The sequence below is a fragment of the Aphelocoma coerulescens genome, chromosome 2 (genome assembly GCF_041296385.1).
Source record: "Aphelocoma coerulescens isolate FSJ_1873_10779 chromosome 2, UR_Acoe_1.0, whole genome shotgun sequence".
Classification (NCBI taxonomy): Eukaryota; Metazoa; Chordata; class Aves; order Passeriformes; family Corvidae; genus Aphelocoma; species Aphelocoma coerulescens.
In genome coordinates, this window is record NC_091015.1 from 6,238,101 (window position 1) to 6,265,730 (window position 27,630).

At 43.4% G+C, this 27,630-nt stretch overlaps 1 protein-coding gene across 8 annotated transcripts in view; it reads right to left on the minus strand.

The window, feature by feature from the left end:
* The window catches only part of PRKAG2 (protein kinase AMP-activated non-catalytic subunit gamma 2), a 214,235-nt gene that overhangs the window by 99,825 nt on the left and 86,780 nt on the right, over positions 1 to 27,630 (minus strand). Inside the window, exon 1 of one of the 8 annotated variants that reach the window (XM_069006362.1) lies at positions 9,656 to 10,599. The exons of the other annotated variants lie outside the window; for them this stretch is intronic. Coding sequence (XP_068862463.1) covers positions 9,656 to 9,761 — 106 coding nt within the window. The 5' untranslated portion in view covers positions 9,762 to 10,599. Of the gene's footprint in view, positions 1 to 9,655; positions 10,600 to 27,630 lie in introns of those variants that run through there. 8 annotated transcript variants of the gene reach the window in all.

Consider the following 27,630-nt stretch of genomic DNA (forward strand, 5'->3'; position numbering starts at 1 on the left):
TCCCCTTAACTGCAACATGAGATAGCGGCGACTTCGCCAACAGCATTCGTCTTTTTTCAGGTTTGGGTCCCTCACAGATTTCTGCAGACACCAGCAACAATTTCAGAAACAAGTAGGGATTTTGATAACTCATATACAGGAGCACAGGAGGTCATCAGCTCTAGTGACAGAGCTGCAGATCTGCTTATTGGGAAGATAAGTCCCCTTATGTGCTTTAACCAGCTAAACAACATCCCACAGGGTTTCACATCCCATGTGCTGGGTGATAGCTGCAAACACATCCCTCTGATAAAAAGTCATTCATGTCCTTTGCGAAAGCTTAAAACCCAGTGGCACAGAGGAGTTTCTGGAAAAACAGATTCCCCTGAAATATTTGTTTTATTTGACAGATTATTCCTAAGAGGTTTCAAATGCTCCAGACTTCAGTCAATACCTGACTCTACAGCTCTTGCTATCATTGGCCCTTTTGATTTCCTTTGGTTTTCTTTCCTTGAGATCAAGGTGATCTATTTTTAGTGCAGGGACTGGTTAAGCGAGGAGTTGCTATAGTGACACATAGCTGATACAAACTGAGTCCCACTGCAACTCCTCAGGCTGGCAAATTAACATTCCCTGAAGTGGGGCAGTAGCTGGGGGTGCCCAGACACTTCTCAGCTCAGGGGACATTAAAAACTGCCCTGGACTCTCAGGGTGATGCTTAATGCATATGAAACAGCCAGAAGGCAGCCTGGGTGCCTGTCATAGGAAACACACACATCTTGCTGCCTTTGTTGGCCCAATAAATGTATTGGTGTTGGTCTTGGGCTTCACAGTGGTCCCCTTCTCCAAATCAGCTGTACAAGCACACCCAGCTTGTACCAGCTTGGTATCTACCAAGAAGTCATCCTGTCCATGAATATTCATCAAAACAAGAACAATTTTGTGCCTGCATTGAGAATTGGGTGGGAAAGAATGTACAGCCACAATATTTGCAACTTCAGCCTTCCTTGTAATGGAACAATTGAGCATCATAGAAATGTTATTGGAAAGGATGTCTGGAGGCTTCTTCTATGTCCCACTCAAAACAGGTCTGGATCAATCAAGACCAGGTCAACCATGGCTTTGATTAGAAGAGTCTTGAAAATCTCTTAGGACGGAGGCCACAGCCTCTCTAGGTACCTGTGCCAGTACCACACCAGCTTCTTGAGGGAGTTTTTGCTACCTGAATCTGATCCTCTTCAGCCACAAACTCTTGCCTTTTCCACCTTCTTTTACCATCTGCAACTACTAAGTTGGCTCTATCACCTTTGAAACTGCCCTTCAGTTTCAAGCTGCTATTAAATTGCACCTTAGTCTTCTCTCTGCTGGACAAAAAATCCCCCCAGTTTTCTCAGTCTCTCCTCACAGAACCCAAAACATCTGCTGTGGGTCACAAAAGACATTTTGACAGTCCTCCAGGAAAACCCTCTCCAGTTTCCCTGCATTCTCCTGTCCTTCAGGTGGGGGCGACCAGAAATTGGACACCTTGTTCCAGGTGCAGCCCCACAAGGCCAAGGTGGAGTGGGATAAAAACTTCCTAGACTGGATTGCTTCACTCCTCCTGATGTAGCCCAGTATGTGCTTCACCTACTGATAGCTCCAGCACATTTCTGGATCATTTTCCAGATTATATCCACTACAACCCCAAGTCCTAGGGTGACTGACTCACTGGGAGTCAGGACCCAGCATGTCCTGCTGCAGGCTCACCTCACCACCCAGGTTCCCTGATGAACATTAGCAGTCCCCATACTGATCCCTGGGTGTTAACTATCCCTAAATTCAGTAATGCAATTATGTCCTGTATTCCAGCTTCTCATCCTTTCAACTCAGTCCTTCTCTCACTGAGACTGGTGCAACCCTCACCTCTAAACACCCACCCAACTTTTGTTGTGACTGCTGCAGCAAGAGCCCTGCCATTCCAAGCTTTCCATCTCCTTCATGTCTCAGTTTGACTTGATATCTCATTTCTGCCTCATCTGTATTTCTTAAATTGATTTATTGCCCTGCTCTTGTTTATCATCTCTAACTGTACTCTATGCAAGCAGTGAAAATGTCACAAATCATCTGTTCCTCTCCAGGAGCATCGCCCTCCAGAAGAGGCAGGATTGTCACAGGGATCCTGGTTTCACTCTCATCATTCTTGCTCTGACTGAAATAAAACCATGGGGCCAGATGGGCAGGATCTGTTAAACATCCGGTGACTGTAGCCCCGAGTGTGTCAAAAGGGTCCTTGTTGCCCCACAGGGAACAGAGCACTGGGAAGCAGCTGTTTTCCAATGCCTGGAAAAAACTCCGAAGAAACAACAGGATGCTGTTAATTAATGTCAGCTAATCCCATCACTCCTCCTCCAGCTAAATGGCCCCAACTTTATCAAAGGAGGAGCAGAAAAAGGACAGGATGGGAACTCTCCGGTGCAAGCACTGGGGTCTGTCCTTAAACCAAGTAAGGCTGTGTGACCTTTCCAGCAGGGAGAGTTCAGGCCCCTGAGCCAAGCCTGCCAGCTGCACCACGATATCTCACAGAGCAGCCCTTCATCTCCCGAGACTGAAGCCTTCACGTGTCAGTGTGACTCTGGAATGACAATCAAATGGCTGAAACAATTTCAAGGCATTCAATCTCAGCATTAAGAGCACTTTTAAGTCCTTGAACTGCTTTTAGGTTGGACAAGAATAGAGGTGAAAGTAGAAAACAGCTGAATCTTGGTAATTCCTGGGATTTGCTGATCCACTAAACCTGACAAACAAACTGCCTTAACAACATCTTTGAAATTGCACTCTTGGGCAATTCACTGAAACTTTGAGCAAGGAGTCAATAGTCCAAAACATTGATTTCTAATTAAACAAAAGTACCCACCTACCTAAATGCTACTGTCAAGTGCAATTTTAGGCTGTGAAAACAGACCTGGGCTTGAAATTTGCTTTTAAAGTCTGGCAACAGGATTTGTAATATGGATGCATGGGAGTATAAATAAATTGTGGTCTAGCTTAGCACATTCAAATAAGCAGAAAGTCAGTCTAGGATAACAGCTTCTCATGCAGATATTCTTTTGAAGTGAGAACCCTTGGAAAGTACAGGGAAAACAGGGAAAAAATTATCTCTACGCTACTCCCAGCTGGTGTAATAAGGATGAGAGAGGATGCATGGAAATGAGTAATTCCAGTGATTTTTAGCATGTAGGCTGTGACCCTCCAGCATCCATCATGAAGGCACTCCAAGCTGTGTTCGTTAAACTGAGGTGTCACATATAAAAGTCTTATCTACATTATTTCAGCCTCAAAAATGAATCATATATTTATTTATATCAGAAGTAACAGAGATAGTATTCCAGCCTTACATACATATCAGAAATTACTTGTTACCTGAAAATAACAGAAGCAGAGGGTGGAAAAAGGAAATTCTGATAAATACATAAATATCATATGCTGTCAGAAACAGGCAGGATCTGCACCCTCTTTCACTCACAGTCAGTATCCAGCTTCCTTCTATCTCAGTTTGTCCTTTTCCACTTCAATGAACTCCTCCCCATACTTGCATTTCACATCTTTGCTCAGATTCAATCCCAAGATTTGTTTTTAATTTCTTTCTTTCAGGAATAACATTTATCCCACTTTTCAAATAACACTATTTGAATAGTTGCAGAATTACAGGAAAGTGTCCTTCAGACAGTAAAAAATTTAGTCTTTCTGCTGTTGCTGTGTCTGGGGGACAAACAACTGCACCCACAAGCAGCAACAAAGACCAGAACCACATGGACTACTCCCAGACTGGAGATCTCCCTGCCCAAAAACCTGCACAGTTTGTAAAGCAGCCCATCAAAAGGGAGGCTTGGCACGGCTGCTCTCACCCACCACGTTGTTGACAACAGCACGTCAGTGCTGAGTAATTCAGTCATTTATAGTAATACAGATATTTTTGACCAAACTTTATGATGAGACACACAGAGCTGCCTGGAGCAGGACTGGGAAGAAGAGTCCGTGGGCAGATTCATTTGCAGCACTGATCTGGAAATTTGTGCCTTGAGAACATACTGTATTTTTACATGTCTAACCTGCCCTTCAGGCAAAAATAACTTCTTTGAAAATAAATTACTCAGAGAATTTGCATTCTTGGACAACTCATCGTGAGGGCAGAGTCTACATGTTCTTTAAGCCTGCAAAGGGTTGCAGAGGCAGGATGCTGCACTCCACTCAATCTACCTCCATTTCAGTTTCCACCAAATCAGTGCGGGCTTATAAGGTTTATTACTATCTGAATATACAGGTACCTGCTTGAAAATACCTTCCTGTTTCTACTGCTTCACGGCCACAGTCCTTTCCCCCCCATTCAGAATGCCTCAAAGCTGTGCACAAAGCCAGGAGGTGCCAGAAAGCACCAGGACAGTGACTATAAGGAAGCAGAAAGTGGCAAATTAAAAAGTCTCAGATATTTAATCAGACTTGTCACTGCTTTTCTCCTTCCCGACAACCAACTATAGAAATTTCACAGCTTCCAGGTCTCAGTGCTCTCTGTAGTACAAGATTAATCACTACTGATCAGCTGGGGCTGCACATCTTCTAAAATCACTGTCAGCTCAACAGAGCATGAAAACCAGTAGAGAAAATCATTAACAAACCAAAGCTGTCTCAGTTTCTCATGCCCAGTCTCTGATGATGGTGGTTTTAAGCTGCTTTACTGGAGCAACAGGATTTTGCTCTTTCAGGTCATTTACGGCAGCACTGGAACATGCAGCAATTCCTTCACTCTCATTTATTTCTTCAGAATTTTTTTCACTATGATTTCTCCCCCACTGCCTCATAACAAAAACATCCCACTAGAATGAGAAAAATAAATATGTCTGATCCTCCCACATGCAGCACCACCCACTTTGGGGTGAAGCACTGGGTGAGCTGCAGCTCTCCAGACTGGAAGAGAAGGAGATCAAGTCCTGTTTCATTTTTGCAATTGCTTCTCCATCATGTTTTCTGTGCTTCATGTTTTCACCCTGCACTTCTCCCATGTTTTCTCTCCCTGTCCTCAGGCTTGTGATGAGAGCCAAGCTGAATTATCCCCTGGGTATTCATTTCCACTTGGAGAGGCTGCGAAGCACCAGCTCTTTAGTTTGGTGTCAGTCCCTGCCCATGGACAGCTGTGCAAGCTGGTCACGTACCACAGCACATTACCTGCACGTGGCAGTCATGGAGGCAGTCACCACATCTCCATTGTTGAGAAGGAAGAGCATAATTTCTCTGCTTGACACATGATCCACGTTCACACCCAACCCCAGGGGTCTGGGAAGGACCACGACAAGAGATGGAAGAAACCCCTTGAGTTTTTGACTGAGAGGGGAAGACATTTCCCTTTAGGTTGAGTATTTAAAGACACCCCACAGCACCTCCCAGATGCACTCTAGAGCCTGAGCAGCCCCTCCTCTTGTATCAGGAACAGTGTGGCCAGCAGGACCAGGGAAGTCATTCTTCCCCTGTACTTGGCAGTGGTGAGGCCGCACCTCGAGTGCTGTGTCCAGTTCTGGGCCCCTCAGTTCAGGAAGGACGTTGAGAGGCTTGAGAGTGTCCAAAGGAGGGTGACAAGGCTGGTGAAGGGCTCTGAGGAACGACTGAGGGAGCTGGGGTTGTTAAGCCTGGAGAAAAGAAGACTCAGAGGTGACCTTATCACTCTCTACAACATCCTGAAAGGTGTCAGGTTGGGGTTGGTCTCTTTCTCCAGGCAGCAACTGACAGAACAAGAAGACACAGTCTTAAGCTGCACCAAGGGAAATTTAGGTTGGATGTTAGGAAAAAAGTTTTTTACTGAAAGAGTGATAAAGTACTGGAATTGTCTGCCTGGGGAGGTGGGGGAGTCACCATCCCTGGATGTGTTTAAAGAAAGATTGCATGTGGCATTCAGTGCCATGGTTTAGTTGAGGTGGTGTTAGGGCATGGGTTGGACTCAGTGATCTTGAAGATCTCTTCCAACCTGGTGATTCTGTGATTCTGTGATTCCATTCCACGGTGGTTCTCAGAGACATGAGATAAAACGTGCACCAAGCAAGTTATGGAGGGACTCCAAGACCGCCTGATTCATGCACATGGCGGGGCTGAAGCATCTTTGAACGTGTGTTTATTGGGGTCTGAGACATCCAGCAGGCTCACTCCTAATTTAGTCCTAATAGGCACCTAATTATAACAACTGGCAGGGAAATTATCCTCAAGAGTGCTGTTGAGGTGGGACACAACAGGGGCTGACAGGCAGCACTGAGGGTTGCTTAGAGCCCCTTGGACCTGGCTTGTTGGGGCTCAGCTTTGGCACCTGATGATTAAAAGCCACCTGATAAAAGTAACAAACCCCAAGAGGAGCAGCATGGGCAAGGAGAAGCTCCTGGACATTTCCATGCAGCTAAACGACTCCTAAAGGAGTTTTTTGAGGCTAAATGCCCAGCACAAGGCAGCCCAGGTGCAGGCTCACAGCAGCCACATGTGCTGCAGAAGGGTTCCTTTGCTGGGCACTCATGACTTGGGTAGGGAAAAAATACTTTAAACATTACTCCTTTTGCATATGTCACTCAGTCCTTTGTGGAATACATGGTGTCCTTTAAAGGGCAGAGCAATTAACCTCTCTGGGGTTAAAAATTTTTCCCCTTCAGAAATGCCACAGAGTCTATCCATGTACAACACATCAAGCTGTGGTGAGAGCTGTCAGGAGGAGAAACCGCCAGAACCCTGCACAGCAACTGCAAGAGGAAGGAGGAAACTATGCAGTGGTCATCTAGACACTGGAGAAATTTTGGGTAATCCCCATCCTCAGCCCTGCCAAAATCCTATTGCATAAATCAGCTTCCCTGCTGTTTGGTGGACAGCTCAAGCTTCGAGGTCTCCCTGTTGGCTGCTCCTCTCCTGGAGCAAACTGTGGGATCTCTGCCTTCGCTCCTCCTCTCGTTTGCTCCTGGTGCTCATTCATGTTTTCCTCCTTTCCCTCTCTGTGTGTTCTCTGCTTCTGTTTGGCCATACTCAGGTCTCCCCTTGCTGTTCACTTGGAATGAAAGGACTGTAAGGCTCCAAACCCAGGGAAATACAGAGATGACCATCTTTGGCAATGCCACTCTTCATTTCTCCACCAGGATGCAACCTCTGCCCTGGTGCAGCGGAGGGATGGGGTTTAGCTCAACGGATACACAGAAGAATGGTACTACTTGATAATCTTAGCTGCAGATCTTAGATGCCTGATGGCATCTACCCCTGGGAAGCCAAGAAGCTGCACTGGCCCAATCCTATTTACAAGGACTGGAGGATTCTTCCTTAAAACACTTACAGAAGGGGCCAAGAAAAATCAAAAATTTAAATTCAACCAGTCCAGGTATCAGATTACCCCTTTTGGAGCATCAGGGGATATTTTCCTCTTGTTTTCTTTTCCACCCCTTTTCTGAATACAATCCAAGCTCATTGAGCATCAGGGAGGCTGCTGTCATTCATTTTTCACCCCTGGTGGTAGATGACAACCAAATGGGATGTGCTGATCTGTGACCAACCCCGAGGAGCCACCAAGCCTGGCTGTTACCAGTGCTCCTGCACACACTAATACTGATCATAACACCTGCTGAATGCCAGCAGTTCCCTTGAAATCTGCTCAGAAAGTGTTTATTGAGGCCTAATAGCTACAGGATACAGATTAAATGTAGCAAATAATGCAAAGCTTTTGTTCTGACATTTCCCTGCAATTAATTAAGGCCATTGGGGCGGGGGGCATGAAGGGAAGGCATTTCTAAGTGTGTTAACCCATTTCTTGAGAGGAACTCAGACTCTGCTGGGATGGCAAAGGCGATCCCCGCAGCAGAGCATCCAAGGAAGGAAGTGACCCGGACACATCCCCTTTGCTTTTTCCCACTCTTGTGACTCAGTAGTTCTCTGTTGATGATGGCAGCGCAGGGAGCTGACCTGGTCACACTCTTACAAGAATGGCATCTGCAAAGCCTGTAGAGTAAAAACTGTGCAGAAAACTGCCTGGTGCTCGCTGTGTACCACTGGAGTGGGCTACAGATCTGGAATAATGGGAATGAGGAAAAGGAGCACATGTTTTGGCACTGCTGGTATTACACTTCCAATTTTTTTTATATAACTCTGCCACAAACATTACAGTTCATATAGTCAGGTTTTTTGGTGCAGAACAAATTATTTTCTCCATGAAGGGAGTTGAGGACAGGGCTTAGAGTTAGACTCAGGGGAAGCAGACATGCAACACCATGTTTAGTGCTTCCGGCAGTGAATCTTTTTGCAGATATTGGCTATTCCCTCTGTTGATGAAACCACAATAAGACAGTGAATTAGTGGTCCAAAGTGCCATTCAACATTCAATCAACAAATTGCATGTATGTTTCTATCTACATGAGAATTTAGGGTGTTTAATTAGAAATTTGGGAAGGCATTTTATGTCTGGGCAATCTTTAAGCTAAATATTCCTGTTCTTGTTGCATAAACTCTGTGATCTGTCTTTGTGCATGTTGCTGACACTGTGAAACTACAAAGACCTGGGTCATTTCTCATTCACATCACCTTGACCTTCCTACAGAAACCCTCAGGTAGGTTTTGGGAAATGCAGAACAAGACACAGTACACAGGTTTAGATTTAAAACCACTTAACTGTACACAACAGGAACAAAAGGAGAAGTGTTTGCAAGGATTACAACTTAAAAATGACACAACCAATCACTAAATAAACTGCAAAACATTAAATAGTAGAAAAATAAGCTCCCTGGGCAGCCACCCATCCAACAGTTGTAACTCCTCATCACTAAATGTACGCATATGTCTCCACACCATCCATTTGGTCCAACACTACTCCTACCTTCATCATTCTGCTGGATTTGACACAGTGACTCCTGATCAATAGAGAGCAAAAGAGCCTTGCCTACTCTTTGTACACATCAGCCTCTCTAAACTGAGCCTTATCCAGCTGATTCAGCGTAACATCAGTTTTAACCCTCTTAGTCACAGAACAGAATTGCTCAGTAACAGTCATGGTCTTCAGAGAACCAGCTACCATTAGTCTATATAGGAAATGCATTAAAACTGGTATTTCTCCATTACTAAGAAAACAGCCAGATCCTGTTGAAAAATCCCTTTTCTCCTGACCAGCTGATCCCTGTGTGACACACAGATACTCTCTGACACACACAGCTCAGCACCTGCATTGGAGCTAATACTCAGTGACCAGGAAAAGCTTTTGATTGAGAGAACGGTCCCTAATTGCAACTCAAACAGTTATATTGACAACTGTAGTATCAGAAAGATGTTTTTAAATGCATTAGTTATGGGACTGATAAGAAAAGTTTTCTACTCAAAATTCATGTTTCAATAGATATAACAGAACTTAGTTATTATTGTTCAATTAAAGTGACATCAGGCAACAGCCCCTTCTGACTGCCACAGGGATTCACTGTAAAAATTCCTGTACCACCACTCTTTTCCTAAAGGCTGTGGCTGATGTGTGTTACAGGTGTCAGCTCAGATTTTCATCTCTAGTGCGAACCAACACCAAAATAACTCCACACAACGACTGCACGGTTCAGTCAGTGAAACTGGGAGCACAACGTTGTTGCTCAATTATTCACTACCACCCTCTCCCAAAAAGCAACGTCCCTCCTTTCTGGACGCAGAGGCTCCTTACCAGACAGGCCGTGGGGGTCGGAGTGGCGCCTCTCCAAGACTTTGCATCGCTCCTTTCTCTTCTTGCTCCCTCTGAAGCTGCCAAAACGTTTCATGAGCTGCAACATGCACTTGTGTGGCAGCAGCTGTCGCTCATGCCCGGGGCTGGAGAAAAAAGGACAGCACAAGGGGCAAGGAGAGGTGTGGCTTACACCAAAAGCCCAGTTGTGAGAAAATAAAGCTCCAGAAAGACAGTGTGGCTGCAAAAGAAGTCCAGCTGGCCAGCAGCTCAGCTCTGAGGTGCCTGGCTGTGTCTTCGTGGAGAGCTGTCCTGCAGCAGGCTGCCGACCCTTGCCTGCCAGGCACTTCCAGCCTTAGTTCTGGCATACAGTAACTGCCCTGCACGTCTGTGTGGACACAGGGAGAAGTTCAAAGTCTGCCCAGCTTGCAGCCACAGAGGTCTTATACATCAGCTGTCAGAAGCCTCGGAAACCAAAACAACATTTCCCAGTGGATCAGCTCATGTGGAAAAGTTCAGGAGCCATCTGATAAGCTCCCTTGTTTGAAAAATACTGACTGTGCGAAGGAGCCACCAACCCTCTTGAAGGGAACTGTCATGTGCAGCTCAGCATGATGACTCTTTCAACAGGCTGTAAAAGGAAACCACCCCTGGACAGACAATTCCTGGCAGCAGCGTCCCGGGCACGCTGGCACCGTGACGTGACATCACCCAACTATTTTGATTCATGTGTGCTGGGTCTTGGGAGTGACAGGAGAGCCCAGCTGACTGTCCATGAGCTCTGGACTGCCCGGCCCTCCACAGCTAATGACTAATGGATTCATGGGATCGAGCTCCTGCCAATTCATAAAAAGAAGGCTGACACTTTCTGGAAACCATAGCTGGAGTGATGGGCTGGAGTTTCTCTGTGACATGCCCTCCCCGTGCTGCACATATCCATCCCTGTGCTCAGTGTAGATTGCTCTGTTCAAATTTGCTGTCTGCAAAGCAAAAGCACCAGCACAGCTGTTTGTAACACAGCTAAATCCACCTCGTGGCCTTTTCAATGAGACAAACATGCACGAGGCTGTTGCTCATCCCAATCAGTCAGGCTGTATGATGATGTTCGGCTCTGAGTCTGTACATTTAGAGCTGTTTATTTTAGGAAAGGGTTGATCATCATGGGCTGGATCTTGAGCAGCTGGAAAGGGGTGCAAGCATGATCCAAGGCATGGTCAAACCATCATAGCCGACCTTCCTAAGATTATAGTAAATGCCCTGTTAAATCAAAAGCTTTTTTTAAAATCACAGAGCATCAGCCTTTCCTCCGGACACCACTAGACTGTGAGGCTCAGCTCTTTCAAAAATCAAACCCTATATGAGTAATGAGAGTCTTATCTTTTTAATTCCTAGGTGGAATTAAAGGTTATATCACCTTTTTCCTCTACAAAGAAACACGCCTTTTTCCTTGTGCCCATGATTGCTTCTGGGACTTAGTATCATTAGGAAGGAAAACAAAACCCAGCCATGACTACTGCAGAAAAGGCCTCTATCAACACAGATTCCCTGAAAGCTCTGGTTTTTCCAAAAGATGCAAGGATATCTTGGGACTTAGGGGACTCCAAGAATATGTGCAGAGGTGACGGGAGGTTCTTCTGCCATCTTCAGCTACCAGATGCTTCCCCAAGTCTACCCTATGGAGAACGTGGAAGAAGACAGTATAGAGGACACCACTGTTCTTCCACCTAGCAACCGAAACAATCAAATTATTACCAAGACACTTCATTACCTTCCAGACAAGGCTCTGAACTGATCTCCAAGTGAGGCACAATGATAATTAACATGGAGCTGTTCCCAGACTTATCCCTCCTGACTAGTCCTCCTACTTTCTTTTACCCTCATCTCTGTGCCCGTTTCAGTTCTGCAAGTGAAAATCCTGATGCTTTCTACCAAATAACAATCCTTGGCATAAAATCTCCTGTCAGCAGAGTGTGTTTACAAAGCCCCTTCCCCAGCCTCTCCCTTGAGGCTCACTGTTCACCCAGCACAGAAGAGAAGAAAATGGAGCAACGAGGTGAGGAATTAGCATAGGAAAGTGTCTGTGTTAGCTTCAATATTTGGTTTAATGTAGCTGTAAGAACTCTTAAGCTCTGCACACCCCATCTGGCTTTGTGTGACCACCACATTTACCTCTGCAACTTCATCTGCATTGTCCCCTCCCTGCATTCTGCCATGATCATGGCACCACAACTGAGACAGCAGCTGCAGTGGGACAAACTCTGGTTCTCCCCACAAGCACATTTCATGTGCTGATTCTCAACCTACTTCCATAAGTACTTCCCATTTGAAAACCAGCACCCCAAAACCAAACCTGGATTCTCCTTGCTGCCTACTAAGCCTAGTCATTCTTCTCTTACCATGCACACAGAGGGACATGCACACTGAGAACAGTGTTGCTTTCTGATCCAGACTCACCCCTGGCATATTTGACAACAGTTATTTAGTTCCCTTTCCAGTTTTTACTTGGCCAAAGACACAAGAAGTGCTGCCTACACCACCAATGCAGTCTGAACCTCAAGCTGCCTCTCTTTTATAAAAGCATTCCTCATTCTTCAGTGGCCAAAGGATTGCTAAGAATGACTTAATGTCATCAGAAAGCCAAAAATTTAAATCCCTTTTTAATGAGAACGAAACGAATTGCTATTGCTTCAGCATGGAAACAGCCCCCTTTTTGATAGCAACCAAGGATAAATAGTTGCTGATGACCTTTTCAAGCAGGGCCATTGCACCAGGAGAGCTCATTTCCCCTTATTAAGGGAAGCAGCAAGACTCTAATGTTTCCACACAGAGCTACTAGAAAATGAAACAACACTGTTTAACAACTGACTTTCACAGTAATTTGTTAAAAATGCACTAAGTGTTTTGAGTATAATCAGTCTGTCTCCCACAGCTAATGGCCTAGCAGATACTTGCACATTTACACCAGGTACTACATCTTAATTATTCCAGTGCAAGGATCTTGTAAAACTAATAATAAAAAGCTGTGCTTCAAAGAGTTCCTTTGGGGCCATCTATGTTCTGGAGATTGAAAACACAAATCCCTTCCATCCCTTCCAAACAACCATGAAATGGACTCTTGTCAAGCTACATTAAAGTCTCCCAAATTAGTTATCCTGTATTACGGTTTTTTAGCTGTATAAGGATAACACTGTGCCCTTCCAAAAATCCTACACAAGCTCACTCTGAGAGGTACCAAGCAGTGGGCAGCTTAACAAAATTATTTCAGGGAGGGAGCAAACAAACACTGGTGTATGTGTGTGAAGCACTTCTCTAGTCCCACTGTATCTGCAGAGCTCACCAGATCTGAGCCCAAAAAAGCCCCATCAGTGGCTGGGCTCCCCCTTTTTGATGCTCCTTGTTTTTAAGTTCTCCATCTCTTAGGATAAAAGAACTTGCCCCCAGTGATTCACCAGGACTCTTCAGGCACACACATAACAAAAATCTTTTATCCTCTGGATGTGACACAAAGATTTGTTCTATAAGGTAGAATTGAGGGTGGGTGTTCAGATTTGGTCACCAGATAGACAATATGGAAGATGCCATCGCACCAAACAAGTACAGCCATCAGAGCTTTGAAACACAAACTGATTCATCCATCTCATGGAGGTGTAAATTCTGTGCCATGGTGAAAATACTTTAATACTGATATTTCAAACCATTTCCTTGGCTGCCTTTTTAATGGGAGCTTGAGCCTGACATAAAAATGCAGCAGCAGAACACAGGGCAGGCAATGGGGACCAGTTAGTCCTATCTAATTTATTCTGATGTGAAAATGGAAAAAACAATGTTTTCTTCCTTGAAAATTAAGAGCTCATTTAGCTCAAAACAGGAAGGCTAAGAGGAATATGTATCCCCTTAGTGACAATTACTGTTTGAACTGGCTGCTGACTGCAGATCAGCAAAACCAAGTATTTCCCTTTCCCTGTTGCTGAGAATTTCCTCGTTCAAAATGCCCTCTGTTTTTGTCATTGCTAAGAGAAATAAAGTTCAGATCCACCCTCAGAAAGGTAAAGCATGAATCATGCTTGCACTTCTACATGAATCATGTTTCTCTGCCATATTGTCCTTAAAGTTTTCCCTAAATTGGATTTTTTTCTAATTTTCTTTTTTTAAGCTCTACATAATGATGTTGGCAAAACTGAACATTTTCTAATGCTGTCAGTGGTGCTGGCACATGCTTACATGTCTTACAACACCAGACTGATTTTAACTGCAACCATATTTCATATAAATAGAAAATGTGGAAAATATTTCAAAGAAACATTCAAATAAATATGTAAAAGAGATTTTTTGCTCTAAAAAAAAGGAGTCCAGGTGATGCAATGGACCATAACAAAAAGCCTGTTTAGTCCAAACACCATTTGCAGGCTGGTTGAACAGAGCATGTAGCCCATGTTTTCAAAGAGAAACACAAACTACCACTTTCTCCATCTGGTCCAAGCCCAGCTCACACCCCATAAAAGAATTGCAAGTTTATGACTCCAAGCTGGGCTCAATTACTTCCCATAATCATAACCAAGTGTTTCCCTGTAGCAAGTTTTCGTCCCCCTTTTCTAATACTACTTCATGCTGTTTTCACTGTACATTAAGAAAGATTTCAATCTCTGAAAAATCTGTCGGAAAAATCTAAAAGCTAATTTCACTTCTTTTTAGCAGTCCCCTAAGGTGCACACTATATTCCCCAGAACTCTTGGTAAATTACTTATAAATTACATCCTGGCGTCTTTGTGATGTTTTCCCATCCTACCTTCCCAGAGCTTGTAACACAAACCAGCAGGAATAGGAGGAACAGTGATGGTAGCGTTGGCATATTGGTGATTTCTAGTAAGAAAAACATTATTTCAGACTCAGAGCATCTATCCCAGAAGAGCAATAAGCTGGGACTGATGACTATGATACCATCCAAATGATAATTTTATCATTTCTCCGCATCCTTCTAATAAACTTGGTGCATATGTTTCCAGCACTCACTTCTTCAGCAATTTCAGATCTTATTGTGAAAAGCTGAGCTGTTTTTAAATGCATCACAATCTGGCTGTGCTCAAAACACCAAAACAGTATTTGATCCAAGAAGTACAAGATGTCTGGTGACAACACCACTTCTAAAATTTAGTAAGTTCTCAGCTAAAGAAAAACATCTCAGCAGTAACTTTTATGAAAAAAAACCCAGCAGAGATAGTAAGTTCCTTAGAAGCATTTTCCACTTGTGTTTTTCTCATCTCTTCTTGCTTCTCTTTCTTCTTTCTTCTGTCAAGCCTTTCAACAATATTGATCCACAAAACCTTGAGAAGGAGATAGGATTCACTGGAACATCACAAATCTCCTTTTTGTTCTCTTCTTGTCCTTCTTTCTTTCCTGCTTCTTCACTTCTCATGCAGAATTGGAACAGATTAAACGACGTTAAAGTTAAAATGGGCATTGTAGGGCTGAACAAAATATCCCCTTCAGTTTAAATTAAAGTCTTACAACCCGCACTGAATGGATCGTAAAGGGAATGTCAGCTAATGAATAAAGACAGAAATTGCTCCAAAAAAGTGATATGTTTGGGATGGCCAGTACCTGAAAAGTGAAATTCCTACAACTATCCCATACTGAGCACCCATGAAATATAAGAGACTAAAAAATCAGAGCATCACAACTCTACAGAAATATGTACCTCCACCGATTCTGTTTTGGAGATTTATTTTGAGAGAAGAGGAAAAACTCACTGAATTAGCAACAGTTTGCACAGGTGCTCAGCTGTCCTTGGATGTCATCCCTACACAAACCCAGTGAGCATTCCTCATGGCACAGCCATGCCTTTGCAATTCCTAAGGTGGCAGGAGCATTAGGAGTGACACAGCTTCACACTCATTACTGCAGCTTTAACGTTCACACTGGCACAGTTATCCCAAAATGCAACTTTAGTGACAAGGGTGCACACTGGAAACAACACCCTTATCCTAAAATCTAAATGGGATTATGAGATTTCTCAGCCATTTCAAGTTCTGTATCCCTCTGCTCCCTGCAAGTAACAGACTAATCTGACAGCAAAAGCCAGAAATCTGCTGACATACAAAATAAGACAATAAAAGACTCTTGTCCTGGCTTGGTAATAGTATTACCTGCTATTTTTAGTTGAAAATAATCTTAAGTGTTCTCTTATAATACAAAATTATGATTACTGCAACATTGGGGTTGGCAGTCACCCCAAAGTGACCCATTCCTATGCCACAGTGGATGAAATAAAGACATATATGTTATATATGTATTACTAACATAAAATCAGGCACAGTGGTCAGCAGCATCCTGTTAGACATGTGAGACAACACAGAAATGCTGACTGAAGAGAAAATTGAACCACACCTTGAAAAGCTAAATGCTTCAATAAGGCTTGAAAAGCCTTTCCCATTCCTGGCTCCAGCAGTTTCACTGATGACTCTCCTGTTCTTCACTGATTAAAAATGGACCTCATAGTTCAGCTGCAAGAGATCAGCAACTTCTAGAGGAATGAAACATTCCCTATGAATCTCAAGGGCAAAGGAGTATACGTGTGGCTCTCCTGCTCTTTGATGCTGTGATGGTGCAGAAGAACCTGAAACCTATGATGAAGTCACCTATAGGTGTTTCCACAATTTTTTTTTTGGCAGTGAAAGCAGGGTCTTGTAGCAGTGAGCTGAACTCCTCATTGAACTCAATCTCAAACCTCACAAAATCCCAAGGACTAGCCTGGGTATTCATGGGAAGGACTTCAACTAATTATACAGCCACTGCCAGTCTGATTACATCAATGGCCAAGGACATCACACAGGACTCCATCCTGGTGGACTAAACACAGGAGTAATGCCAAGAGTGAAAATTCCTACGATATCACCCAACACCACATTCTTAATACAAGTGGGATTGCTCCAGCAAGGGGAATATAATAGAAAGAGAGGAATCCTCTGTATGCAGACAGGGGCTGGACTGAAATCCACTCCCCTGGACAGTCTTTTTGCATTGCAGCCGCTCCCTTCGTCTGTTTGTTCAAGCCATCCTTAGCAAAATACAGTAGACCTTCATCAGGCCTTTAAAAAAAATAAAATACTTTAAAAACCCCAAATTTGTACCAAAAAACCCCAAATTTGCACCAAAAAACCAAATTTGCACCAAAAAAACCTAAATGCAAAAAAAAAAAAAAAAAAAAATCCACCAATAACCTGCAAGATCTGCCCTTATTTTCTACCTTTACTTTTGCTACAAATTCATGATTCAGAAGCATCAGTAGTTGCAAGCAAAGGAATAAAGCTAAATGCTTTGCATGCTTTAATGCCATAATAACTGAACAACTGGCAAACCAGCTCTGTTAACTTCTCAAGATAAACATCTCAGGAACCATCACCAGCTCCATCTCATACAGCACCTCTTCACCTTCAGCAGAAGGGAGCTAAGTGCCATGGATTGAAGCTTCTTTGCACAGGGAGAAGTGACTTTCCAGAAGTCCCTGAGCAGCAGCCTGGCATGAGGCTGGCCAGGAACAGAACAAGACAGGGGTCTGTTGGACTCAATGGCTCTGGTCCTTCTTTGCAAGGACATACTGTTCATGCTGTGTTAAACCACTCTGTTTATGAGGTGGGTATTTCATTAAGAGTTTACCACAATTAGTTTTCCAAATATACCAGGAGAGAGAGGAATACAGAGGATGAAAAACATATATTATCTCACACATGAGATCTGGAAGAGAAAATATTTCTGCTTTCTTTTTCCAGGTTTTTTTGTTATTGTTTGTTTTAATGGGGCTTTTTTTAGATTCTTTGCACCCAGATCAAACTGAGCAATTTTGATAGCAAAAGGAACTTTACTGAGTTTTTTAGAAGAGGTGAAAGCACAGTGAGAAAGACAGACCCTGAAGCTTTTTGAGGTGGTACAGAAGCACCTTAACAATCTCCAAAGGTACAGAAGGGATAAAGAAAGAGACAGTGGACATGTAAGGGAAAACTGGATTGTTTTGCTCTCTACAGTGATGTAGAAACCACCCAAGTATTTCCCATTTCTTGGTGATTCTACCAATTTGTGTAACAGGCAGACAGATAACTTGGAAAAAAGGATCCACAGCATCCAGCTAAAAAGCTGCTGTGGGAGCCACAATCCTATGATGACAGTGAAAGGATAGCGTGGAACAGCTTGGGTGGTGAAAAGTTCTCTGTTCATTCATTGTACAAGTGAAAATACTAAGCACTGTAAAGTTCAGAGTTGTTATTTTTAGGATTGTGTAAAAAATCTCAGTGGGTTGGCTGGGACCAACACAGACATGAACTAGAGAAAGCTTTGAGTCTTTATGCCTCAAGATAACAGAAGGACTGGAAACCTGGGAGCTACAAGGCAGCAAGAGAATATTCCTGGAAAAGCCAATCTTGCCAGTCTGCAACACAAAATACCTGGCAGAAGAAAAAATAGTCTGAAACTTTTCACAACAGCTAATAATAGAGACTGAAAAGGCTGTCAGCCATGTCCTTGGAGATCTGCTTGAAAGCCAGAGACACAGTGGGGAAGAGGCAACACCACTGTCACTCCTTGCACAATGCTTCCTTGGTCATTTATGTTTTAGGATCCCCTTATGAATCAGAGGACCAGTGCTCAGGCACATCCCAGCTGACATGTAATTTGCAGCCAGCATCTTTCCCTGTTCACTTTGTCAAAACACACTGAGCCTCAAATGGAGAGGCTTCTGGAATCATGGCATCTCTTTTAGTGGTGACTTAGCTTAGCAATACACTGGGTTAATCACATTACTATTTGTACCTTGTCAAGTAATCTTAAAATGATCTAAAATAGTACCACAGATGACCTGAATTCATTATAGAGAGCCATCAGGTCCCCAAATCTTGTCAAGGGTCATGCAGTGGCTTCAGTGCTTAAAGTAGAAACCACTCTACCAAGTAGCTCTCATGTTACTAATCCTTAAATTCCACATCAAGAAACAAAGCAGAAACTCAGTGCTATGGTCACAGAGCTCTGCATATATCCAGCAGCAGAGATGCTTGAATTTCTTGGTCTGCCCCAAAGATCCTTAGTCACTCACTCAGGTGCCTCTGTTCTCATGGGCACATTTCTAACACAGGCTTATAAGATTTCCATAATCCCACCTGGTGCAATTCTGGCCCTCAGAGTCAAGGTTGCCTAAAACAGCCTGTAAAAACCTACCCATGTTTCAGACTGAACACTTTTGTTATTATTACATATTTGTGGAAAAACCCCACTCCATCATCACCTGGCAGCTGGCAATAAAGCCTGGCAAATCTGACCCTCAGCTCATTTGCAAGCACGTCACTGGAGCAAAAAAATATTAAAACCTCTGTGCTAACAGATACAAACAGAAATTACTGCTCCAAGCCACATATTCCTTTAAACCAAGTAGGTTGTTTCTAGTCATAATAAAATACTGACAGGGCAGAGGAGGGAAGGAAGAAGCACTGAAATGTGACTGAGTGCATTAATAGACTTTGGTTTTATTCTAAACTCTGCTATCAGGCAACTGCACAACCAGGGAAAACTCACATCATCTCTGTGAGTGCTTCAGATGAAAATCTGCTTCAGATGTTACTGCACTGCAAGTCTCCTGCTTAGACAAATCCCTTCTCTACTCCTATTAACCAGAAAGTTAATCAAAAATCTTAAAGAAAATAAAGACCCACAGCAGATGAAGTAGATTTTTACAGTGACCACAGGTTTCTGGCATTCCTTCATGTTTATTTTCTGCCTGTTTCCATTACAAGCCTATGTGTTCAAAGGCAAACAGCAAAATTCCTGTGTCTTCAGGAATTGCTCAGAGTGGGATAAGTGCAGGGTGGAAAGCACCAACCCTCAACCCAAGAGACCGAACTTCCACTGGTCTCAGTAGCAAAACCCAGGCTCATTGCCAGCAAAACTGAGCTTGTCAAGATGTCTTTAAATTAATTTCCAAGTGGGTTTTTTCCTGCACATGTTAAAAGATACCACACTAGCTCCTATGCCAAACACAGCACTGACTAGGAAGGTCCTGCTGGTCTTTGAATCAGAGCCCTCAACACCAGCAGCTTAAGTCAGTCCTTCAAATTCCTCCTCCACCCTTCAGTCCTCCCTATTCACAGTCACCTACTACAAAATTCACACTCTAAAACTACATTAATTAATGAAACTTCGCCAAAACAGGGAGAAGATCCACTCAGGGTCATGGACGGAGCTCTGGAGAAAGTGGGAGCAGAAGGGGATGCTCCTGTCCCAGTCTTTACCCCCCCTGCCTGCACAAACCTGCCACATCGAGCCTGCACAAATCCGGCGTGGGAGGGAACGTGTGGGGCACCAGCAGAGCCCAAAGGACTTTCTGCAGCTCAGCAGCTCCCTGTGCATCTCCTCCTAATGTGCTTAGCTACTTAGCCAGCAGTGAGCTCAACATCTTCATGTCAGCAGCAAGTTTTTACTGGGTTTTTGTGTTACCCCCCTCCATGATTGCAAAGCTCCACGTGTCTTCACAACCTTGCCTTGGTTGCTGTCACCAGGCACTTCCCAAAGTGACAGATGGTTTTACTTTCTGCTCCAAGGGCACAAAACATGCAGCCATGCCTGGAGAGCACTCAGCGCTCCCTGAGTTGGTCCACGGTGAAGAATGAAGCTGGCTCTTCAACAGTTTTAACTGCTCAGCTCCAAGAAAAGTTTTGGCTTCACTGTGTTAACAACTTCAGTACAAAACCACTTGTAGTTCTCCGAGGACATGGCAAACCAGCGTCCTTCCTTTACAGCACTGAGCCCACCAGGCTGCACTGCTCTGTGCCCACCAGTCCCACCTTACCCCTTTAAGGCTGCAAAAGCAAGGGCTTCTTCCCCTCATATATTGACATTATTAGCATATTAATGAAGTTCCTGACCTCATTTACCTCCTTGGCTTTTGCACCACACAAAATGAACGAGGAAAGAAGAGATGGAGGCTTCTTTAGCACAGCAAAGGGCTCCTCTAATCCTGCAGCCTTCAGTGAAGTGGCAGAAGTTGTTTATAAAGGGCTTAATTGAACACGATTCCTCCCCTAATCCACAGCAAGTATCTGTGTCCAAGGGAGAGGATAAGAAATTTGAGGGAAACAAAGTGCCAGGTCTAGAGAGAAACACAAGCTCCCAGCCATGAACTCATCACAGGATTTCTCCCTCGGAATTTTTGCAAGATGTGCATGTGCCGTGTGTTGCTGAGCCTCACATCTGCTGGATGGATAAGAAAGTAATTTCTAAGAATTTCAGTGATGTCAGGCATCTTCTTTTTTTAATGTGACCATAAAATGGCAAAAGCTGTCAGTGGCACTGGCAGTAGCTTAACAAAAAATGTTGACGTTGCCTGGATACTGAGTCCTGCTCCAGTCTCAGATTTGCCTGCGTGTCTGCATTTGACAGAAGTAACTCCTTGGGATTTTAGGTTTTCTTTAATATTTTGAGAGCCGTGCAAATATCTCTCCTTACTCAGATTCCTCCTTCTCTCTCCTCCCCCACTTTTTGGCTTTGTAAAATGCAAACTAATTCCTCAACCATAGTAAAGCCATAAATAAGAAGCCGTAAAAATATTTTTTCCAGCTTTTTTTTTTCCTCCAGGTTAATCTTTTCAGTTATATAAACACTTTATAAAATAGCATGGCAAAAGTATATGAGAATCTGCTTATGTGATTAAGACTTGGCTCCTTCTTTCCCAGTGACAGTATTTCATGCCTTGTATTTGCCACTGCTGAGATTTGCTCAGCTGTCTCTCTGTGACCTCCAAAGCAGAAGGCAGCAGGATTTAACAGTGCTTTTCATGGAGTGCTTACAGTAAATCATTACTGGTGGGTATCCATGGAGTCTTGGGAAAAAACTGCATTATTAAGTACCTGCTAATTTTTTCTTACAGTGGATGGATTCCAGGTTTTCTCTGATGGCAAAAATCCAGATACTCCAAAGGGAAGTGAATTTTCCCCAGTCTTTCCTGTTATTGCTGTCCTGCTCCCAATCTGATTTGTGCCTTAGTGTTGGAAGAGTTCTGGATGCCATTTAATGAAGTACTGTAGTGTTTTATTATCTTTTATGGTAAAGAATTTGGAAAGACTTAAGAGAGCTTCATGCAGAAACAGAGAAACAGTGCATATACGAAATACAGCACTAAACTCCTCTTCCTGGCAGCTAGATGACAGAGGAGTAAAAAACATCCACTGCAGACAATTTTTCCAGTCTGGTCCCTGACATGGTTCCCAAGTGAGGAATGATGCACAGTTATCCTGGTGCCCCACAGCAGCAGATTTCAGCACCCTGCAGGGTTATTTTCCAAAGGAAAGGATGTGCTGTTCAGATACTTCCTTTAATGTCACTTGATTTATTTATTTAATAATGTCACAGGATTTGAATATGCAAGCAGGTCTTTCAACAATGCCATCCCAAACATCAGTGCCCCATTCCTGCAGAGCCCCTCTGCAGCAGGGAATGACTCGGTTTAGCCATGCTGAAGCAAAGGGCATACTCTCCTTCCTTTTCCAGTTCTTCATTAAAAAAAAAAATTAACAAATCCATATATTCTAACACTAAACATCATGACTGTATCATCTCAGAAGGATAAATAAAATCTGAATGCAACAAGAACATGAACCACAATCTCATAACTCTTCCCAACTGATCCCAAGAACAAAGAAGTGTGAACATGTGAGGTTCATCTATTCAACATAATCCTGTTTTCCCTCTCATTACTGTGGTAGCAGACATGAGATTTTGGACACTCTTGGCTTCAACAGCTCTGTGGGAGCAGAAGACACTTTCCTGTTGTAGCACTCCAAATCCTAAAATTTAAGCACTGTCAGAAAATTTTACATGGAAAAACTTCACCCTGACAAAAAATAGATGGAAACCTTGAAGCAGAAACCAGCCCTTAAAAATGTGTCTCTTCTTTTCACCTTTAAAACTGGAATGGACAAAGTGATAGGCAGAGGAAAGAAAGGCTGGAGATGACTCAACAGGCTCATTTTGTGGTGATGCCTTTTGCTGTTGCCTTCCCCAAGTCTGATGTTGCTGGAACCATCAGAGCACTTGGATATGTTTGAAGATGCAAAAGTCAGTGCATGGAGGCAGTGCCAGGATGCTCCCACTGAAAACACACTTGTGCACAAGAAAAGCCTCCTCCTAGCTGCACACATCTTCTTAAACACAAAATGTAATAAAGGGGTGAAAATGATGGTGTGAATACTGGGAGTCATACTCTCCAATTCTCCTTTCCAAGCACAGGTGAGAGCCCTCACCCAGCCCAGGGCAGCTGGATTCCCTCTAGGCTCTCTTGCCTAAACTAGAGACAAATATGGCTAAAGCCCCAGCACGACTGCTGTAGGTCCATCCTCCATTGGCATTCCCCCTTCCTGAGTTTGCCTGGGCTCTCCAGGGAAGCAGCTGCATGCACTGGATGTAAGTTTCCCATTCTGCAGCACAGATTTTTCACATGTTCTGCTTTGTAAGCTCCACCACTGACCATGTTCACTGTCCCCATATCCTGGTTTTCCAAACCGAGGGGCTATGGGAGCTTCCTGTGATAGCCACTGTGGCTTCCAGCTTCTCCAAACAAAGCTCCAAACACTCTGCCTCAAAGCTCATCCCAAAATGATGGGTGACTTTAACAGCAGCATGACTTCTGGCCAGCCCTCAGCAGCAGCTCGGTTGACTTTAATGCCACTTAATTACAGTGAAATGTCTTTAATAACAAAACCCATGCCAAGAAACTGCAGTTGGAACAAGAGGTGACCTAAGGCCAATTTCCAAAGGGTTTTCAATCCCCTCTTCTCTAACTTGTGGCCTCCTGGGTGCTGCACAACCTCTCCTGGGTCACTGAGGGGACTGCAGCCACCCACAGCTTCTCCAGCCCCTCAGCACAGCCATACTGAATGAGGAGCCTTACCCCAAATTTCACCTCTGGAATGGCCACGTGGTCCTCCAGCACCATTCTCTGAGGCTGGGGACAACCCCAAGGTAGCCACCATCCTTGGGTGTCCAGTGGGGCTTTCTCTCTTAAAAAAAAAAGTCTGAGATTTCAACTCTCTTCATCATGCCTAAACTCTGTGGTCAAATGAAAAAGCAACACATCAGCATGGGGCAGAAACCCCCTGATGATATCTCCCTTGCACAGAAGCTCCACACACCCCCCACACCACCCAAAAATCAGGAGAGCCTTATCTTTCAGGATTTATCTGACAGCATGGATATGTGTCACTATTGCTACATGCAGCTGTTCCATATAACACGCAGAAATAAGACATGATAATCTTCTTCTCTGCATTTTCATAATCTAGTATTTTTTACACATTCTTCACTCCAGTGGCCTGGATAATACCAGAGTGTAAGTCCACTTTGTTTAAACAAATATCAAGTTAAAGCTGGCCCATCACAAAGGAATCCCAAAGGCATGGCTATTCATTAAATACATTACTGAAATTAAGACAAATGCTAAATCTTGGCTTCTTTTTTAGTCTTTGTTTCTACAACAACAAAAAGGGAAAAAGAAAAATGTTCTTAACATCTGCAACAAAGCCCAAATCTGTCACTCCACAGCCATGGATTTGACCATTTCTCTAAATTTAGAACATCTCTCCCTACCTGTCTTCCCTTGCCATTAGTAAGAATTTGCTGATAATCCACCTATTTTTCTGCAGACTGGGCTTCTGATCCAACAAAATCTAGACAGCTGTGCAAATGGGTTTGCACTAATCCCCACTATTTGTTTGAAAGATTTCTGTGAACACCAGCAAATATACAAGATGTCAGATCAGCAATACTCCTCACTACTTACTATTTATCCCTTTGATTGCTTTAGAGGTAAGGGTTTTCCTCTGGCTTTTAAGGACAAAACCCAGTACTGTAAAGCTTAGACTCCCTATGTAGGAAACTATTGCTTATTGTTCACCACCTTTATTGGGGTGATGAGCAAATATTGCTGAAATTAGCCAAAATATTTCTGGTTTTCTTCTCTCTTTTTTTTTTTTAAGAAGGTCTTTGCTTTTTTCTTCAGATCAACTGGCTTAGATGGCTCAGCAAGGATATATACTATTAATTTCAGGCACCCAAGTCTGGAAATTGTTCCACTGTGTTCAGAGCCCAATGATCAAATCTTCCCCTGTGCCACTCTGAAAAAGTCAGACATAGTAAATCAAATGTATTTAAATACACATAACAGAGCAGAATTTGATCTTCACAGGGGTAGAAGCACATTTTAACTAGCTTTGCTGAAAGAGGCAATACTTCCTTCTAAAAGATGAAAAAACTCAGCTAACCACTCATTTATTTTTGAGGTTCACTCTCCTGAACGAGTTTAGGCTGGCGCTGCCTCGCCAAGGACTCCTTTGCCAAAAGCCCATTTCTATCACCTGGATACATGTTTCAGCTGCCATTGGTGCTTCTTGTCTTTCAGAAATCCTTCAAGGTGCACTGAACATGGCCAAACTCACCCCTTTTCTACCACACACAAAGGAGGCAGCACTAATACAGATGCTAAAGACAGAATAAATCACATGGGCACTGTTTGCCACTCTTGCTCCTGTATTAAGCACTAGCTCATGTGAAATTCTTTCACCTTCTCTCCAGAAAGTCTTGACCTTTGCAGAGTTTGGATGTGCACCTCTATTTCGCATGGATTAAAGCCAGTTTTGGCCTCTGGATGCTCAGTGTTCCAGGCCACATCAGTGTGAGAGAGGAACTGGAGCAAAGGCTTTACTGCAAAACAGCATCATCCTGCTGGAGCTACAGCTCAGGTTGCCAAGTGCAGTTCTCTGCCATTAAACAGCTTCATGGAAAGATTGTCAACATGAAGAGCTATGGAAACCTTATATTGAGGTTAAGCAAACAAATCTGACACGAGACCTTCTGCCCAGCTCAGGCAGGCAATGAAGCAGCTACATTCACAGTGACCCTGAAATGAAATGCTCTGTACTCCCAAACAACAAACAGTGTTTGTTGAAGAATATTTGATTAATGGCTTACCTTCACATGTGTTCCCCAGCCAAAAATTAATTGTATTATGGTCCGTGCATTTACCAACACAATTAAATGTCTACCTTGATATGGAGTGCCATATCCTGACCTGAGGGCAATGTCAAACTCTCCTGGGATGAGGGGAGGAGAAGCTGATTTCCAGAACAAATGCTGAAATTATAGTTTGGAGAGCAGGATGCTTTTTGTCCTTGATGTTTTAATTGGTTTAGAAGTGAAAAAAAAAAAAAAAAAAGCAACAAAACAACAGCAAGCATAGTCAAAGATTCTTAGCATTCTGCTCAAAACCTAAGCCAAAGCACCTCCAGGCAGACAAGGCAATCCCAGCCTCTCCACCCAGGAAGGAGAAGCAGTGGGATGCCCACAGGAGGGCACCTATGTTTCACAATCCTGTAGGAGCTGCCAGGGAGGTGCAGTCTGGGCTGGCAGAGCGTGGCACTGTCTGGAGCAGCTGCTCCCACGCACTTGTCACCGCAGCTCCGTGTCACACGCCCACGCAGGCTCCCAACCCTGCACTCACTCACATCTGGGGCTCAGAGAGACGGAAGCAGCAGGAGATGCTGCAAGAAACAAACTGCAAAGGAACCCACCACAGCTGCCAACCAATAAGGTGTGCTTACAGGAAACCCAAGGCAAGCTTCCAAATAATCTAACTAAAGAACTGAGGTGTTTTGATGGTTGATCATCAAAGGCTCTGAGTACTTGTTTCACATATCAACTACACACATTAATATTTTCATCATCTAAGACAAGAATTCTTTTAAGATAGAGAAGAATCTTCAAATACTGTGTGAACTGCAGAAGAAAAGGGCATAGCAGAAAGTTTGTACAGAAAAAATCCAAAACAACAGTGAATCAAAACCAAAAAATCCACAACCCTTTTTTGTTTGTTTGTTTTGTTTTAAAGCTAAAATAGGAAAATTTAGATTTCATTAAACACTTGGTGCCCTTTCTAGAACCAACTTTGCCTGGTGGGAGGGTGGTTGAGTCTATAGATCCATCTTAGAGATCCCAGGCATAGGGACATTTGTAAGGTCTCTGCTGGCTTTAGGTTTGTCATTTAGCAGTCACCACTGGTAAATGGTTTAGGATTGTCATAAATAGTTAATTTCTGACATTTGGATCTTTCAGCAATGCTCTGTAGATGCACTAATTTAGTTGTTCAGCTGGATAACAAATTCTAGTACCCAAGCAGACCAAAGGGGAACACTGTGTGAGAAGACCAGTTACAGATTATTGCCAGAGATGTACAATCAGAGATGACCCCACAGACCAAAATCTTCCCTTCAGAAAGTTTTCTATTCAGGGCTTTACTCTCAAAATCACATTCACGACAACATTTTTGCTTACTCCAGCTTCACACTGTACCCCCACAAATCCTCATCTCCCTGCCCCATCCTTTGCACTTTTTTTGTAGAGCATCCACACACCCCCACTTAGCAGCACAAACCATTTCATACAACAGTGGCACAGCACAGAGAGGGCAAATCACAAAATTGTGCAAAATTTGGGGAGCATGGACCTCTGGCTAACATGCATGTGAGTGCTGTGAGTAATAAAAGGCTTTTATAAACCTGAATTGGGTCCTTTGCACAGTCCTTCATTCAGTAAATCCCACACTGTGCCAGGGAAGCTTGTCAGAAGTTTTGATGGATTATCAAACAAATTTATTGAAAGGTTCTGATGGATGGGAACCATTCATAGATCCGTGTCCAAAAATTAGACCCAAGACCTGTTTTCTGACATGAGTAAAAGACCTTGCCTGTCATTTTAAACTAAGAACTTCTAGCCTCCTCCAGCTGATGTGTTTATTATTCTACTCACAATAAACCTCAAATCAATTAACTCACTGGGCTAGAAAATCCTAAACTAATTAATTTTAAAAAGTGGCATCTCTGTTCTCTTTGGCTTTGACAAAGGAAACATGAGCTCACTTTGGTCAAAGAGAAAGCAGCATGGAAAGATTCAGCTGC